The 18,150-nt window shown below is 44.3% G+C and overlaps 1 protein-coding gene across 1 annotated transcript in view; it reads left to right on the forward strand.

The window, feature by feature from the left end:
* Window positions 1-18,150, forward strand: part of Npsr1 (neuropeptide S receptor 1) — a 196,218-nt gene that overhangs the window by 158,901 nt on the left and 19,167 nt on the right. The window contains exons 5-6 of the mRNA XM_016009934.3: window positions 1,708-1,909; window positions 13,737-13,813. Coding sequence (XP_015865420.1) covers window positions 1,708-1,909; window positions 13,737-13,813 — 279 coding nt within the window. The remainder of the gene's footprint in view (window positions 1-1,707; window positions 1,910-13,736; window positions 13,814-18,150) is intronic.

Genomic DNA, 18,150 nt, shown 5'->3' on the forward strand with positions numbered 1-18,150 from the left:
TTTCTTTCTCTTCTCTTTGTTCTCTTTCTCCTCTTCATTCACTGCCTAATGGTCTGGGTGTCCACATATACACAAAGAAAGTTGGGGTGTCTGGGGAATGCTACCTGATCCTGGCCCCATTAGAGAACTCCTTGGTGGCCCCATGCTGTGGCTCTTCACCTCAGGGATGTGTTTCCACCTAGTCCCTTACAGCCCTGGCAGCAAGCATACCCTTACAATGAAATATGTATTGTCTCTTCATGTTCTTCATTTTCAAGAAACAAACACCTGGCTTTCCTTAACCCAAATCCACAAAACTGGAAAAGTGTTGTTAATTTACTGAAAACAAAGGAACTTCCTCCTTAGTCCAGGATCCTGAAAAGAAAAAAGCAGATGGCGCTCACATAATGAGTAGTGCTAGGAGTGTTTCTTGAGGGTGTCCAGTGCACGTGCAGGAGGGGAGGCAGAGCCCAGGAAGCTGGGAGTCCAGAGGTATGGAGGCACCATGAAGGCTCACCCACAGCCAGCTCCTGTGTTCTGCACTTTCTGACCAGACAGTAGGGGTGGAAGCCTGCTTCCAGGGGGAGGAGCTTGAAGATGCTGCTGATGAAGAGATTCTGTGGGTTCCCAGGAGCCATCAGTGATTGGCAGTGAGCACTGTAGAGGACCAGATAGCTGCCCTCTGCTCTGCACACAGGCAGACCTGGCCTCATGGGTCTCTAGCCTTCTCATACACCCATAGAAACTGAAATATCACTCGAAAGACAGGCAGAAATCAGGTATCTTTTAAATGTGACAAAAGCTAAACTGGAGAAAATATATAATGCATTTAAAATGCTCCCAAAGAATTCACACACACACACACACAGAGAGAGAGAGAGAGAGAGAGAGAGAGAGAGAGAGAGAGAGAGAGAGAGAGAGAGAGAGAGAGAGAGAGAGAGAGCAAATAAACCTTCAAATCCATTGGAAAAGAACAGGTTTGTTAATACATAATACTGTACTAGCTCTATAGCCAGTTGAAAACATTAATTCCCCATGTCACAGCTAATTAAAAACAGACCCTGTTGGACCAGAAAAGCCAGTCATTCAAATACGAAGGCCTAAGAGAACATAATGACAAACCTTCCGTCATCTTAACAAGGAAAGGGACTTTCTAGGAACCATGCTGAAAGTAGAAGCAGTAAAGGAAACCATTTGTCACTTCATCAAGGTCCTAAATGATTTATACAAATAAAAACCATGAACTAGATAGAGCACAGGGACACATGGGTGAGAAAAAATCAAAAGACGAAGAGCTAATATCTTTCTTATGACAATTTTGGCAAAGACATAAGAACATCGACTGAAAAAAATAGAAAAAACATGAGTACAGATCAAGAAACAAAGAAATAATTAGGAGGCACACAGAAGTGTTCATTTTGACTGCTAATTAAAGAATTGCAAAGTTTAAACATGGGGAGAGGAAATTGTACCAGCCAGCTAAATGAGATTAAAAGAAGAATCGTGGAGCTGTGTATAGTGGGATACATGTGGGCCTGTACCCCCACATGGGAGCTTTACCCTACAGCAGAAGGGTCACACCCATTTCCCTATGAGGAAACTGAGGCTTCTGGGGACACTGACAGGTCCCAGTGGCTGTCACAAATCAGTCTCTATAGTGGCCCTTGTGTGCTCCCCAAGCATGTTTGTTTCCAGGTGCTCAGACATCTTTCTCTTTTCTTTAAGCAGAGAAGCAAGCCAAAGTCCTCATTGGGATAGCCTGGAGCCTCTCGTTCCTGTTCTCCATCCCCACACTGATCATATTTGGGAAAAGGACACTCTCCAATGGGGAGGTGCAGTGCTGGGCGCTGTGGCCAGATGACTCCTACTGGACCCCATATATGACCATCGTGGCCTTTCTGGTGTACTTCATTCCACTGACCATTATCAGGTGAGAACCCAGGGGGCTGGACCCAACCTGATTGCTTTTCTACTTTACATCTTCAGATCAGCCACTGTTCCAGAGTCCTTTGGAAACTTGTTGGAATGCAGGATTCTATCTAAAACTCCCATGGGCTTAGCCCTGTTCTGCAGCAGAGTTGAGGAAAGCAGAGCATTTACGGATCGTGTACTCAGATGCATGCATTGTGCCAAGTGGCTGATCCCATCTTCACAGTGCCATCCTGTGAAATAAATTACTTCATTTTCTGAAAAGTAAAACTTAAAAACTTAACATCACACATTATTGAAATCCTGGTCTGTCTGATTACACACCCTGTTCACTCTTTTATATCATATGACCTTTCAAATACAAATTATAATACTGGCTTTAGGGATCTTGGAAATTAAAAACAGACATACTTAAAACAAATTGAACAGGAACATGCTATAGGATATCAGTGCATGCTTGAGTATATGGGCACATCACTAACACTTCTTGCATACCACAGCTGAAGGACAAAAGGACTCCAGGAAGAGAAGGCAAAGGCAAGGGAGGAAACAAGCTCCTTGGTGACCAAAGGTTAGAAATGAGGTGGAGGCAGTAAGTGAGCAGGTAGATGGTGTCTGCCAGGGAGAAATAGAGGATGACCTTTTCTCTGTGGCTGGAAGAAGGAAGAGGCAGTTTATTGCAAAAGGCCTTGGCTATCAAGTCACAGAATGTTCCCTCAGTCCTGGGGCTATAGATGACCACAACAGCCTGCTCAAGGTAGGGTCTCACTGACTCACATAGCAAGATACCAGAGCAACAGTGGACCTACCTGTGTGGATGGGGTGCATGGAGAGAACTCCCATGGCAGATGTGCATATGGGACATGGTAGTCCTGAATTTTTTGAGTGTCCATTACCTATCAGAATGGATCACATCAAGCCATAGGAAAAGCAGATCAGTCTTTGGATTGTAGTGTACACAGCATAGTGAAAGAAACAAAAGAGAAATTCTCTCTAATGAAAATTTTTAATGGACCCTTGGTTGTTGCCTAGGAACTCATAGAGCAGGATTTCTAGGTCAAAGATGGCTCACTTTAAGACTTCTGATGCATGTACACTCTACAAACTTGAGTTCTGACAATGTGGAGGATCTTGGCTCTTCTCCCAGCCTAGAGAAAGGTAGTACTATTTCTTTATTTGATCTTTCCCAAATTGTGAGTTAGGAAAATATACCTTATTGCTTTAATGTGCATCTGTTTTACTTACCAGTCAGCTTGGCTATTCCTAAATGTCTCCTGACATCATGGGAAATCACTTGCTGTGTGCCTAGTGTTCATCTTTAGTCTCCTGAAATCCTAGGGCTGGGAGGAACGCAAGGCCTCACCATCCAGCTCTGACATTTTCTCAAGGCTTGTCTTACAGCTAAAGATGGCAGTGGCAGTGATTGGGGCAGCCAGGTCACTAGCTCATTTGAAGTGGGTAGCTGTCCAGTCAGCTTGGCTGAACTGACAAATTAGCATCCACATTTGTTTCAACTTTACTGCTGTCCTCTTTACCAGTGTGAATGGCAGAAGGCTGGGTGGAAAGATGAAGGTCTAAGTGTATGTGGAGAAACTGAGTGGAAGCAGAAAGGCTGGGATCAAAGCAGAAAAGCTATTAAAAGGAGTGTCTGGCACAGCTCAGTAAAGGGAATAAATTCCAGGGGCCAGGCTTGGGCAGAGCTTCGCTCCTGATTGACTTCCCAGCCTTCACCAAGCTGCTCCTCCTAAGTGCCCACCCACCAGGCAGGTGCCTGCCCCAGGAGGTGGCCCAGCTCTTAGTCGCCCTTTCCTGGTTGATTTATGAGATCTGTGACTCTGAAATTTCTTTCCCACATTCATTTGGCTGCTTTTTGCAGGAGGACCACTCCTCCAGCCTGCCTGCTGATTAACTCATGGTTTGTGACTGTGCTTCCAAAGTCAAGACCGAATCTGTTTGGGAAATAGTTTCGGAGGGGAGTTTCACTCAGCTCTCACCACACCAGGGCCTCCATTAGACCTGGTCCGGCTTCCGGGCTGTTGGTGACCTTCCATATCCTTGAGCTTCTTGGAAGCATTTCCTGTCTGACAGGAAGCCAGAGGGTCAGCCACCAGCTTTGCTTCTTTCTAGGCCAACTGGCTTCTCTCTCTGGGGGCCAAGCGTCCCCCACCTCTTAACCAAGCTCAGGCGCTCACTGCACTGGCTAGACTCCCTCTGGCTCTGTGTGTGTGTGTGTGTGTGTGTGTGTGTGTGTGTGTGTGTGTGTGTGTCTTTCTGTCTCTACCTCTTTGTGTGTCTCTGTATTTTTCTGTATCTCTCCTTCTCTTTCTCCCCCCCCCTTCCTTTTTCTTTCTTCTTTATTTCTTCTTTATTCTGACCTCCCCTGACTTGACTCTCTTGTTGATACCTCTTTTAGGTAAGGTTAAATAAACTCTTAATGCCATGCTTCCCTAAATGAAGAAGCAACTCAGGGGCATTCGCTCACTTTGGTGGCCATACCTCACAACTCCTAAGCCATGCTAAATCTGTTTCCAAATTGACTATGACGATAGGCAAAAGAAAATGTAATCGTTCTTTGAGTGGTTGTTAGTAGTATTTTTTATTTGTTTATTTGAGGCGTTTTATTTGCTTTGCTGGGAGACCTGAGGTTGGGGGAGGGGTTTGAGAAGATGTCACTCTGTAGCCCAGACCATCCCACATGTCACTACATAGCCCAGGGTAGCCTAGGACTCATCACAGCACAGCACCTACTTCAGCCTCACAAGTGGGGGGAGTATAGAGGGGAGCCACCACATTTAACTGTTCTTTTTTGTTTTAGGTTGCATTTCCTTCATTACAAATGAGGTGAAAACATTTATGCTTTGTTACCACTTTTGTGTTTTTCAAGTAAAATACATCCTAACACTCATTTATGTGTGAAAGTTCTCATTTTCTCCATTCTATATCCTTAGAGATATGCTTTTGCAGATGGCCTTTTCCATTTTTAATGTGGGAGGGACTTTGCTTTGGCTGATCCAGAGTGCTGATGTGCCCACCTTGGGCCTTCTGCTCCCCCCATGGTAACTGTTTCCAGAGGACACCTCCCTTGTGCCACCTAGCCCTCAGTGAATCATTCCTCACACCTCGTGGTGGCTATTTCAGGATCCCCCTGCCTTGGTTAGGACGAACTCCTTTAGGTCCTCCATTTTCCTCTCCATTAAGCCAAGGGAGAGTTGTCTGCCAGCCCCAGAGAGAGGGACACCTGGGACCTCTCCTTCCTGGGCTTCTTTCTCACTTCCTTCTAGTCCTCTTTAGAGGTTTGGGATAATGGAGCTGGCAGTATCTACGAATGCAGATTGTTATCTTTTGTTTTCTTGGCCCCCAGTCTGGTATACAGTAAATATTTGGTAAATGTTGGAATAGTTGAGCAATGCAGCCCACATAGTAACCTATACTATTTGTGGCACGTGTGTGTCCTGGTGTCTGTTATCTGTGTCTCTCTCTGTTTCCTTCTCTCTCTCTCTCCCTCCTCTCTCTCTCTCTCTCTCTCCCTCCTCTCTCTCTCTCTCTCTCTCTCTCTCTCTCTCTCTCTCTCTCTCTCTCTCTCTCTCACACACACACACACACACTTCACATGCATGATCCTAACACAGAAATTTCGGATTATTTTGTGCCCACATCACTTCGGGGTATGTTAGTTTATCTATTAATATATACAGAAGGAAGGAGAAGGCGACTTCGTGCCACCTGCGCGAGCTCTCTTGAGAGCTGTGCATGAATAAAATTGTCACAGTGCCATCATCGACTAAATCCGTTCCCAAGGCTTGAAGTCACTGTGACTGACAGCAGAGGCAACACTTGGCTTTTCTGGGTCAAAACAAGCCCTGTTTTCCAGGTTCCCTTGGTGGGGGTGTCTAATTGTTTCAGCAGGGTTGTTTGCCTGGGTGTAATTGCTCGGCTTTCACTGAGCTTAATTTCTTGTGACCCAATTGATTTCTCACCTTCCTATCATTTTCTCTCCCCGAGACAAAGGTGAAGGCAGAAAAGATCCATGGTCACGCTTGCAAAGGGACAAGTGGGAACGCGCACATTAGTTACGGAGCACTGGTTTGTGGTATGTGAGGAAAATCCACTTATTTTGCTTGGGCAAGAGGGCTCAGCTGTGGGGAAGCCCCATGCTAAGGGAGTTTCCTTGGAGTACAAGGCCACTGTGGTTAAAAGGGACCCAAAGACTTGGCCAACACTAGCCATGAGCATGAGGCCTAAGACCCAGGAGCACAGTGGGGCCTGAGTCAATCCATCTTACCAGGAAAGGAAGTGCCACCCTAAATACCATGATCTAGTGGCTAGGGGAAGTCTCCTGTTTTTAAAAGCATGCTCATTAGTTCCCTCCAAGACAGTGGATGTTTGTAGGGGATGTCCGACCTCCATTCCACTTCCACTCCTGGATTCTCCTAGCAGCCCCTCCCCTTGGCAGGACAATGGCTCAAGGACAGATGACCCAGTTCAAGCCAAAGAGCTGAAGAGAATGTGTTCAGGAAAAGGACTCTGGTTTTTAACAAGGAGTATGAGGATGGGGTCATCTCTGCTCCCTTCCTCTCCATGTAAATGCAGAACTGACATAAAGAACCTGCACTGAAGAGCAGCCTGGGAGCTGTGGGAGGGACTGGGGACGTGAAACCTGGACAGCCTGCACTTGAGTTTGCCTTTATGAGAAATGCGTAGTGTCCCAACTACATGACCTGCTCCAGAGCTTTCTGTAGTTTGCTCCAGCATACTCTCTTCCTGACACCCAACTCTTAATACTTGGTGGCACCAGACTTCATCAGCAACAATGGGAGCTTTTCCTCTGCTAACCTTAGAAAAAGCTCCGCTAATTCCATGGCACCAAGTGACATACTAGGGCCATTCAAGACTTCTCTATTCCAAGAGTCCATGGAGCCTGGTACCAGCTATAGATAGAAAACATGCCGTTTTCGTCTAAGTTCCTTTAGGAATAAGTTGTCTCAGCATCCCCTCTCAGAGAATGATTCTTCCTTCATCCCTCCCAAACCCAGCTGCACACAGACTAGCTCATAGCTCTGTTATTCCTCTTGCCTTTTTATATGTTCATTTTTCTAGATATCCCTGTACACATGAACTACATCAATGGCGAGCCATTCCGGCTTCAAGAATATGCCTGTGTGTCTTGGGTCCTTTTCTTCTTGCCTAGAATAAAATATCCTGACAAAGTAGCCTAAGGGAGAAAGGGTTTATTTTGGCTCACAGTTTAAAGTTACAGCTCATCATGGTGCTCCTCATGTCATGGGAGCAGGAGCTTGACACACTGGTCACTTCATGTTCACACTCAGGAAGCAGTAAGTGGGACTGGAGAGATGGTTCAGCAGCTAAGAGCTCTTAGTGCTCTTTCAGAGGATCTAGTGACCAATTCCCAGCACCAGCATGTGGCTCTCAACCATCTGTAACACTAGGCCCTCTTCTGGCCTCCTTGAACATCAGACATGCATGTGATGTATACATGTGAATACAGGTAGGAACACACCCATACCCATAAACACAAAATAAGAACACACACATACATATATATATATATACATATATACATACATATATGTATACACACACACACCCATACATATATATAATAAAAGCAGAGAGTGGTGAATGCTTGTGTTCATCTCATGTTCTTTTCATATAGTCAAGGATCTCAGCCCGGGGAATGTTTCTACCCTACCTGTAGTAGATCAGTTTTTCCACCTTTACCATCCTCCTTAAGATAATCCCAATAAACATGCCCAGAGGCCCATCTTTTAGGTGATTCTAGTCACCAAGTTGACCATCAGGATCAGCCATCACACTATATAACATAAAAGATGTGGTGAATGTTAAGACCAGTTAAGGTGGACAGTCCCATAGGATCTACAGAAGGGATACAAACATGCTCTATGGGTTGAACGTATCAGGAGGATGTCTAGAGGTACAAGAGGCACATGCAATTCTTATGTATCCTAAGGGAAACCTGTGGTGCTCTGTTGGTGAGATAGCACCAGGTGATGGTTAATGGCCCAGGCTGTGGTCCAGCTCTGATACTCTCTACCTGTGTATGAAAACAACTACCAGCACTAATCACAAAATGTTATTGGTGACAGTAAATGGGATAATGTTTAAGGGAGGCTAGCATCATGGTTGACTTTTTATTACACATAGAATGAGGTTCTGTGTTCTACACTCAGAGTTTCCCTAGCAAATAGACCTTCATTTCAATCTCTCTGACATGTCCTAATTGTGGGACCCTAGCTTTGCCATCCATAAAGTGGGGGCTTTATGTGTTTATTCCCATAGCTCATATATGAAATCACAAAGTACGAGCTTGTATGAAACAGAAAGAAAATTATGAAACAGAAAGAAAACACTCACAATTGGCATAGATTGTTGTTCTGTGGTTCCCAGAACCATATTAAGAGATGGGGCTAATATGAGACAAGGAACGCTTTCTGGAGAAACAGAGTCAGCAGGCTCACCAAAGATTAATTATGGCAATGATAGGGTGCTGAGGCATGAGGTAAGAGCCATGACTTCCTTTCCCATCTCGGCACCCCTGAGATCAATGGCAAAGGTTCTCCTGGGTATATTCTTATGTCCCTTTTATCAGGTCACTCCAACTGTGTAACACCAGATCAAGGACAAGTGAGCAACCCTGGCATGACTGCTAATTCTTTCACCAGGCTAGTGCAAAAAGCTTCCTGTCCATTGTCCACCTTTTGTAAATCTCTACTGCATGCCTTAGCTGTGGCTTAGTAGGGACATACAAGACTACATTTAGTGTTCAGCAAGTTAAAATGAGTCTGGGTTATTGGGAAGATGATCACACAATCCAAAGTATTTAGGCAAGGTAATAAGGCTTATTTCTGCAGAGGGTGCTTAACTGCATCAAATCCAGCAACGAAGCACAGCCAATGTGATACCACTAGGTTTTTATTCCTAATGCAAAGGGGTCCTGTGCATCACTCTCGGTGGTCAGAGTTCAGCCTCACATTCATACACTATTGGTTAATTCTAAATGGTACAGTTGATACACAAAATACAATCCTGAACACCAAATGAAACCCTGGACAGAAATTTTGATTTCAGGAAGAGCTGACCCTGGCAGAATCAGAATTTCTGGCAAGCAGGCTCTTTACAATACTGTTTGAATGGAGTTTTGTCTTACATAACCCTTTTGTAGAAAAGACAGTACATTTATTTTACATTTCTCACAAGCACATGTAGGTATGAAATAAAAACTAGAGATCTTCCTCCAGTCAACTTTTTGTCCTCAGAAACAGATGAGTGCTGCTGGTCTGTGCTATCCCAGGACTTAATTGTGCATAAACAAGAATATGTATGTGTGTTTCTTTCTTTCATTTGTTTGCACAAATGTAAACAAATTCTATATATTGAACCAAGTCCAAACTTCAAAACATGTAATCCACCACTTCACTGTCGCTCTCCCAGGAGCCCAGAGTTTCTGTTGAGTACAGAATCAACCTGTGAAAGCACAAACTCTGTGTCTTCTGATCTTCTCATCATTCTGATCCAAAATGAAGGCATGTGGTCTATCCCTGGGATCTTCCAAGAGGGACCTACAAGACTGGCTCTAGGGACAACTAGAACATTCACAGTCCTAAACTGCCTCTGAACTACATAAAGGAGAATGGGTGGTTTAAATTGCCTTCTGTACATTCAGGAAGTAAACTAGACAGTTACAGGGTGAGGTGCTCTCAGGCAGAGAAATCCTTCAGTTTTCACATTTTCAAGGAGCTAAAGTCGCCTGAAAAAGTTACTGAAATCCAAGACACAGGAAAAGTTGTATTCGAAATATCTAAGACTTCCTTTCCTTTCTATGTGACGTAACCTTCAGCACCAGACTGCCATAGACAAGGGTCAGCATAGCCTGTGTTTTTCCAACAGGGTGTCCCAAGGGAAAAAGCTGACTGTGAAATAATAACAGGACAAGAAGTGTTTCACTGCAAAGCAGCATGTAGAGAATGATTGACTATAAACAGACAAAAGGAAATGTATCCCAGAAATAGAACAAGGAGGGGTGAAAAACCCTGGAACGCATTCTTAACAGAGTCCACTGTTCAGGAAAGGAGGTCCCATACTCATTTGGTTGTCTTGCTCCTGTTGGCTGAGAAACCCAGGGCAAAGGTTAAGTCAAGAAGCCACGAGGTGGGAAGAGGCAGCAGGGTGTCGTGAAGTGAGGCAGTAGTGGAGAGCTTTGATGCCCTGATGGGATAGCATCTCATGGAAATGAACTTGCTCAGGCGGGGTCAGGGGTCAAGCTGGCAGCCATCTGTCCTGCATCACCATCACTGATGATGCGTGGTCTCGGCTACCACGGCAGAACAGGGAAAGATTAGGATATCGCCAGGGAAGAGGTTAGAAGATTCCTGTATTTCCAGAGTACATGAACTAAAGTTGGGGAGATTGGCATGGCTCCCACAAAGGGATGATATGCAGGTTCATGACACATCTCCTTTTGTTTGGTAGGGACAGTATTTGACAGATGTGGTGGTTTGAATGAGAATAGCCTCCATGGACTCCTATGTCTGAATTCTTGGTCCCAATTAGTGGAACTGTTTGGGAAGGATTAGCAAGAGTGTCCTTGTTGGGTCACTATGGGTTGGGCTTTGAGGTTACAAAAGCCCACTGCAGGCACAGTGTCTTTTTTCTGCCTGTGAATCAGGATGAAAAGCTCTTGCTCCATCACCATATATGTCTGCTTTCCCCCATGATGGTCATGGACTAACCCTCTGAATCTGGAAGCAAGCTCCCCACTAAATGCTGTATTTTATGAGTTGCCTTAGTCACAGCATCTCTTCACAGAAATGGAACAGTAACTGAGACATCAGAAAAGACCTCCAACTTAACATTAAAAAAAAAAAAAACTTCCTCAACCTCACTTTTCTCAACTTCAATAGGCTCTTTCCCCCTAGTTCTCCATCGAGCCTTGCCTGCTAAAACCCTAACAATAAGCTGATCAATTCTATAGACAAGCGGTGGTGACAGTCAGACAGCAGTTACGGGACAATTTAATCAGAAGGATTAAAATGCAATCTGTGTGTATTTTATCACAGTAAAAGAGAGATTGCAAAGATCTGAGCTAATGGTGAGAAGATAGGAATGAAGGTGCAGATTCTGGGGTCCTTTAGAAGTGAGCATTTGCTCACTCATTAGATGGACAAGTGGAGAAAAATGCAAAGACGCTATTTCGGATGAGTGACTGTTGCTCCTAAGAAGCAGCTTGCCTGGAACAGCAAAGCACAAAGATACATATGCAGTAGCTCCATTTGTCCAGCTAACTGTCAGGGCTGGCCTGGCTTTGTGCTCTTCTTTGTGCCTATAAGTAGAAGAGGAGTCAATTAGACCCAAGTCCTTCATACATAAGACCTTTCTTCATGTTTCCATCATGTATAGAACTAGTTGCCAATGACATTTGAATTAGCAATGAGTTAAACTCTGGAATCATTGCCAGGTAGCATTAATGTCTCATGGTGGTCAGAATCTTACCTTGCACTGTGGTTTGCATGTGCAATGTCCCCTACAGGCTCATGTGGTCTCCTGCTCTTTTGGGTGGTTGTGGAACCTTTGACTGATGAAACTGAACTGAAGGAAGCAGATCTTGGGAGGGATGGAGGTGGGTTCTTAAGGTTAAGAGCCCAACCCCACCTTCTGTTCCACATCTAAACTACACAAATGCAAGCAAGCAGCCTCTCATGACTGCTAACATTGCTGGGAGCTATTCTAGTCTCCATGTGTTCTCCTTAAACCACAGCAAATTTACCCTTCTTCCTCAAGGTTGTTTCTTATCAGATCTTTGATAACAACTAGAAAAGTAACTAATACACCTTGTGTCTCCTTTACCTGGAAAATGAGTTCTGATCTAACAAATGTTCTATTTTGAGCAAAGAAAAGCCTCACTGCTAGCCTTTCTCATTTTTTCCTTCATGGGAATATATAGACTACAGGAAAATCCCTAGATATGCCACCAAGGTCTGAGGTTCCCTGAGGCACTAAGAGGAGCTCCCAGAGCAAGAATAGAAAAAGCAATAAGAAACAAAGTTTTAACATCGCCATTAATTAAGTTATAGTCTAAAGCCCATTAGAATCCATTAGTGCTTTGTCAGCTTCTACAAATTGGAACTCTGATTTTTTTTAACTACCAATTCTCAAGAGGAAAGATTATGCAGTTTAAAAATAAGGCAGTGTTTTCCCAAAGTTTTTAGTTAAAATGTTCTGTAAACTTTGAATGTCAAGTAACATTAGGGAGAGTTCAAATTTTTGCATTTATCAAAGGAGATGGGAAATAGAAAATTTGCTGATGTGTGTATGTTATTAACATTCCGCTGGCATATACCTCATCACTGAAGAAACGGGTGAGATGGAATGTGGAAAAATGGGGGGTGGGCAGCAAGAAGAAGGAAAATTATACTCTTAAGTCCACTGATATTCAAGCATTATGCATGCTCAGCTCTTTAAATGTGATCACATTTGACACTCAAAATTTCAAGAGGCTTGTGCTATAGAATCTCAACTTAGGCTCTGAGTGTTGGTTATCAATTACTGTATAGCAGGTTATGACAAACTGAGTGCATTGAAACGGTATACATCTCTGATCTGTAGCGTCTGTGTTAGGGCCTGGACAAGGCTAACTGGGTCTGTATTGGGGTAAAGTGATCACCAAGGGGCTAAGTAGGTGTGGAAGGTCACCAGAGGCACAACTGGGGAAGGGTCTTTCCAAGGTTCCTCATATTTTTGCAGAATTAATTTCACTGGGGCTGCAGGATTAAAGGCAGCCTTGCCTTGCAAAATACACAGTTAGACAGTTGCTTCATTCTGTGTAACCTCAGGGATCGTAACCAACTTAGCCGAGGCAAGCAACAACAGATCCCTGTTGAACTCAAGGAGACAAGATCACCTACGGCAAGAATACAAGGGAGGGTCACAGAGGCTGTTCTATAGTAAGGGGGTATGGTGGCATAGGCCTGTAAGCCCCGTCTGTAGGGAGTGTATTCATGAGGACTATGAGCTCGAAGCCAGCCTGGGCTACATAATGGACATTTTCCTAGCATTTGCAAGGTCCATCTGTAAATCCAGCCTTGGAATTCAAGTCAGAGACAGAGGATCCCAAAAACAAGCTGGCTGGTGAAACAAACCATGTCTTAATCTGGGGTTAAGAAACACAACTTCAGCCGGGCGGTGGTGGCGCACGCCTTTAATCCCAGCACTCGGGAGGCAGAGCCAGGCGGATCTCTGTGAGTTCGAGGCCAGACTGGGCTACCGAGTGAGTTCCAGGAAAAGGCGCAAAGCTACACAGAGAAACCCTGTCTCGAAAAACCAAAAAAAAAAAAAAAAGAAACACAACTTCATTGAAAAAGCAGAAGATAAATATGGAGATTGACTTCTGATATCAACCATAGGCCTCTACATACTTCCTCTCCTCCCACCCACCCCCACACACTCACTGGAAAGTATGAAAACTAAAACGAAATATATATATTATTATGTACATACATGTACATAACCCTATGTACATAACCCTCTTTCTACCTTCAAAGGTTATGTTGTTTGAATTATAATCCATGCTGTACTGCTGAATATCTAGATTATTTGACTCCTCCAGGTTTTCATCTCTTCATTGAAGAGACTAGCAGCTCCCTCCACCTCACTCTTATGGTCCCCGCAGGATAGCCAGCATAGCTGGCTGGGACAGTCACCTTTTCAAGGGGAAATGGGGGTAGTCAGCCCTCTGGATCCTCACACTAGGGACTGATCAGCCATGTTAATGTTCCCTCTGGTTCCTCCTGCAGTGTCATCTATGGCCTTGTGATCCGAACTATTTGGATTAAAAGCAAAGCCCATGAGACAGTGATTTCCAACTGCTCAGGTAAGGCTCAGCGTCTCTCAACTCTGCTACAGAACTTCTCCTCTAGCAGTACAATCTGCAACTGCTTGGATCCACAAGCCTCCCTGGTTACAGAAAGACTCAACAACAGAGCCCCCCAAAATCTTCCCAGAGGGCTCTGTCTTCCATTCGGCCTCCCTGAAAACTCAGGAAGAAGGCAGGTGAGATGGTTCAGGATATTAAGGCATTTGTTGACAAGCCTGAGGACCTGAGTTCAACACCAAGAATTCACATGGTAGAAAGAGAGAATGGACTCCAGAAAGTTGTCTGCTAAACCCCACAAAAATAAGTAAATAAATAAAATGCAAAAGGAAGAGGGCACTTTGAGCTTGTTCGATTGTGCAAATGTATTCCCTTGAAGTAGCACTTGAGGCAGCATGGGGAGTCCCCCAGTTGTGTACCAGGCACAAAGAACCTTGAGAGTACAACACATCTACCAAACCTGAAGATGGGCTTCTCTGTTGGGCTGGAATTTAGAAATAGGTAAGTCTACCATCTGATTACAGGATGATCTTAGCCTTGAAGTCAGGTGCAACTCAGTCCACATGTTTTCTCTGATATTTAGCCCAACAAGACTGGACTGAGACAGCCCTTCCCCAAGTTCCATTTCACTGAACTTAGTTACAGGGCACCTCTAGGAGTTCTATACCTGGTTAGGTTACACTGGAAAAGACCCAGCCAACCAATGAGCCAGAAAGAAGAAAGGTTTCTGCCTTTTCTATAATGTGGCATTTATGGAGAATGAGATTACTCAGCTTAGGTCCCACACTTCTCCTATCCCTTATGTGAACACACACACATACCCTGCAGGCACACATGCACAAAATATCTACAAATGTTCACACACTTAAACTTCTACATACAATAGCACACACACACATACATACACACACACACACACACACACACACACACACACACACACACACACACCACAGCACCCATGCCATCTGCACTCAGACAAGGACCATGAAGTACTATACAAAACATTAGAAGAAGCTGGCTTCTGCTCTGGATCTATCACTGCGAGCTACACGACCTTACAAAGTCATGTGACTTTGGGCTCCAGTGAGTTAACTGAGTAGCTGCATTAGATTCTTTCTAACATTTTTTTGGACTTGGGCACCCCAAATCTGCACCAGCCATAGATGGACCTTGGTTTATCATGGTGGAAATTTCTTTCCCCATGTGATAGGAGATAGCCAAGAGGCTCCACAAGGTTTATTGGATGTGAGCCTATGTGTCTCTTTCCCTAAAGAATTCAGAGAGGTATGCAAAGCTTGGCGTCTCCATCTTAATGCAGGTGAGTTCTGTTGTGTCCTCCTGTGTACCTGAAGCAATACAGGACAATGGGCAAAAATCTCAGGCCCTCTGTCCCAGTGGTACAGTCAGGACAGAGGGACGACAGAGCATCTCCTATTGACCACTGGACATCCTTTCCATTTGTTACCTCGCTAATCCCTGCCCAACTTCTAAGGTGCTATCTCGCAGATAAAAAACGGCTCAAAAATGAGGTGTCTTGCAGTTTCTCTATATAGCACTTGGTGACATGACCAGGCTCCAAATGCATGTGACTAATTAGAACACCCAGCTTTTCCACTTAAGACAGTCCACCTCCCACGGGGAAGGGAATGATAGAAAGAGAAGTGATAAATGAATTGTAAAAGAGCTCAAATTCACCCCTCTCAAAAAAAGGTTTTTATTAGAAATCCAAACTCAAGATCTTTGGCCCAGCATACCATCCACAATACTCCTCTCGAGCAGCCCCCCTGGCCCATCTCTAAAACATTTTTTCTCTCTTTGAAGGTTCAGGGTCGGGTTTGGTTGAGGTAGCTAGGGTCCTGTTGCTCTTCCAGATTTCAACCCTCTATCCTGTGATTTCTGCCCATTGAGGAAGATTGGTGTGCTCCTCTACTCCCAACAGCTTGTCTGTTGCCTGTACTCCTCACCCCATGAGCTATGGTGAAGCTTACCTCATTTTCCATGAGTTCAACAATCAGAAAATGGAACAAGACACACACAGCCAGAGTGATCTAGGGTGATTCTCAGCAGACCTCCCCATCACTGTCGGCTACTTCCTTTCGCTCCATGGAGTCCCTTATATCTCCTTCCTGTTGTATTTTTTAGTAACAGCACTGGACTTCCCAACCTCTAAGACTGAATCAGTACAAAGCCACTTAGAGATGTATGTCCACTAACATGCACAGCATTGCCTTTCCCTAAATTAGAAAAGTTAGAAACGGCTACTGTCAGTTTTCACTACTTAATATAATTTTGAGTCTCCATTACACCTGTGTTTAGCTTGTCACCATCTGTGACCTCCTTCCAGAATGAGGCTAACTGCTATTCTCAGACTATCATATCCTGTCTGTGTTTTATTCATCAATGGACTTGCTTTGACGTCCCTTGTGTCAGAACAGAAAAGCCTCTCAGGAGCTGGATGGTAATGGGGTCTCCAGTGGTGCTGACATGCCAGGGTTATTGCTCATCAACAAGGTACATTGGCTAAGATTAGTGTGAACAGACGCTCACTTTGTAAACACTGCCTGCCAAGCCCAAGTCACTCTTAGTGTGGAGCCCTTCTTCTTGATGACAAGTGTGTTTACTTTTTCCCACCCAGAACTGACTCAAAGAAAAAAAAAAAAAAGGAACAGTTTCACAAATGACCCAAAGGCTTTCCCACACAGAGATGTCATAGACCTCAAACATTAGCTCTTACAAGGTTGGGTGTGTTTGAATTCTAGGAGAAACTATACTTTATGGTGAGGGAATTTACTGCATGAGGATGGGAGATTGGGAAGGGAAAGCCATGAAACTGACAAATTATAACATTTCTGGAGAGAACTGGGTCTCACCATCATGGATTTGATGGTGTGATGTGATCAATACTGCATCACACTGCATGTTTCAAATTCTATGAGGCAGAATGAGGTAAAGAAAAAACTTTCAGATTAGGAACTAGGTTAACTTTCTGCTTTGCAGCTTGACGGCTTTATGATAAGCCCATGAAGTGCTCTCAGCACCAGCTTCTTTAGTAGCTAAAGACAAAAATGCCTTTACACCTGTTTCTAACAAAATGCATGAGAGAAAAGTATAAAGATAGGAGCAAATGACTAGTGTGGATTTTGTAGCTAGAGAGATTCCATATCATTAATATGTTGGCTTGTCCCAGCTGGTCTGCAAACTAATACAATTCCTTTCAAAGGAGAATGAAAACATTTTATTTTGTCTGGCAGATGTTTTTTTTAAGATAGAAATGTTCAAGAGCCAAGAAAAATCCAAAATATTCCTGGAAAGATAGAACAAAGTAGAAATCTTTTTCTGTGCCAAATATGGGTTTATTGTAAAGACAAAGCTATGAGTACAGGGTCGCTGACATAAAATAGATAACAGCAGAAAATAATGTGCTCCCAAACCGATCTATACATGCATAAATTCTTGACATATGTCAGAAGATCGTGGGGAAAGAAATTAAAACTTTACTTCAATCCATAGACAAACATAGGGAAATTAGTTTTTTTCCTTTTATTTTATTTTACAATACCATTCAGTTCTACATATCAGCCACGGATTCCCTTGTTCTCCCCCCTCCTGCCCCCCTCCCCTTCCCCCCAGCCCACCCCCCATTCCTACCTCCTCCAGGGCAAAGCCTCCCCCAAAGACTGAGGTCAACCTGGTAGACTCAGTCCAGGCAGGTCCAGTCCCCTCCTCCCAGACTGAGCCAAGCGTCCCTGCATAAGCCCCAGTTTTCAAACAGCCAACTCATGCAATGAGCACAGGACCCGGTCCCACTGCCTAGATGCCTCCCAAAGAGATCAAGCCAATCAACTGTCTCACCTATTCAGAGGGCCTGATCCAGTTGGGGGCCCCTCAGCAATTGGTTCATAGTTCATGTGTTTCCATTCGTTCGGCTCATTGTCCCTTTGCTTTATCCAACCTTGGTTTCAACAATTCTAGCTCATATAAACCCTCCTCTTTCTCGATAATTAGACTCCCGGAGCTCCACCCGGGGCCTAGCCGTGGATGTCTGCATCCAGATTCCTCAGTCCTTGGATGGGGTTTCTGGCACGACTATTAGGGTGTTTGGCTATCCCATCACCAGAGTAGGTCAGTTCGGGCTGTCTCTCGACCATTGCCAGCAGTCTATTGTGGAGGTATCTTTGTGGATTTCTGTGGGCCTCTCTAGCACTTTGTTTCTTCCTTTTCTCATGTGGTCTTCATTTACCATGGTCTCCTATTCCTTGTTCTCCCTCTCTGTTCTTGACCCAGCTGGGAACTCCCTCTCCCACAGGCTCTCTTTCCCTCGACATTGCCCTTCA

Source organism: Peromyscus maniculatus, chromosome 7 (genome assembly GCF_049852395.1).
Source record: "Peromyscus maniculatus bairdii isolate BWxNUB_F1_BW_parent chromosome 7, HU_Pman_BW_mat_3.1, whole genome shotgun sequence".
NCBI classification, from domain to species: Eukaryota; Metazoa; Chordata; class Mammalia; order Rodentia; family Cricetidae; genus Peromyscus; species Peromyscus maniculatus.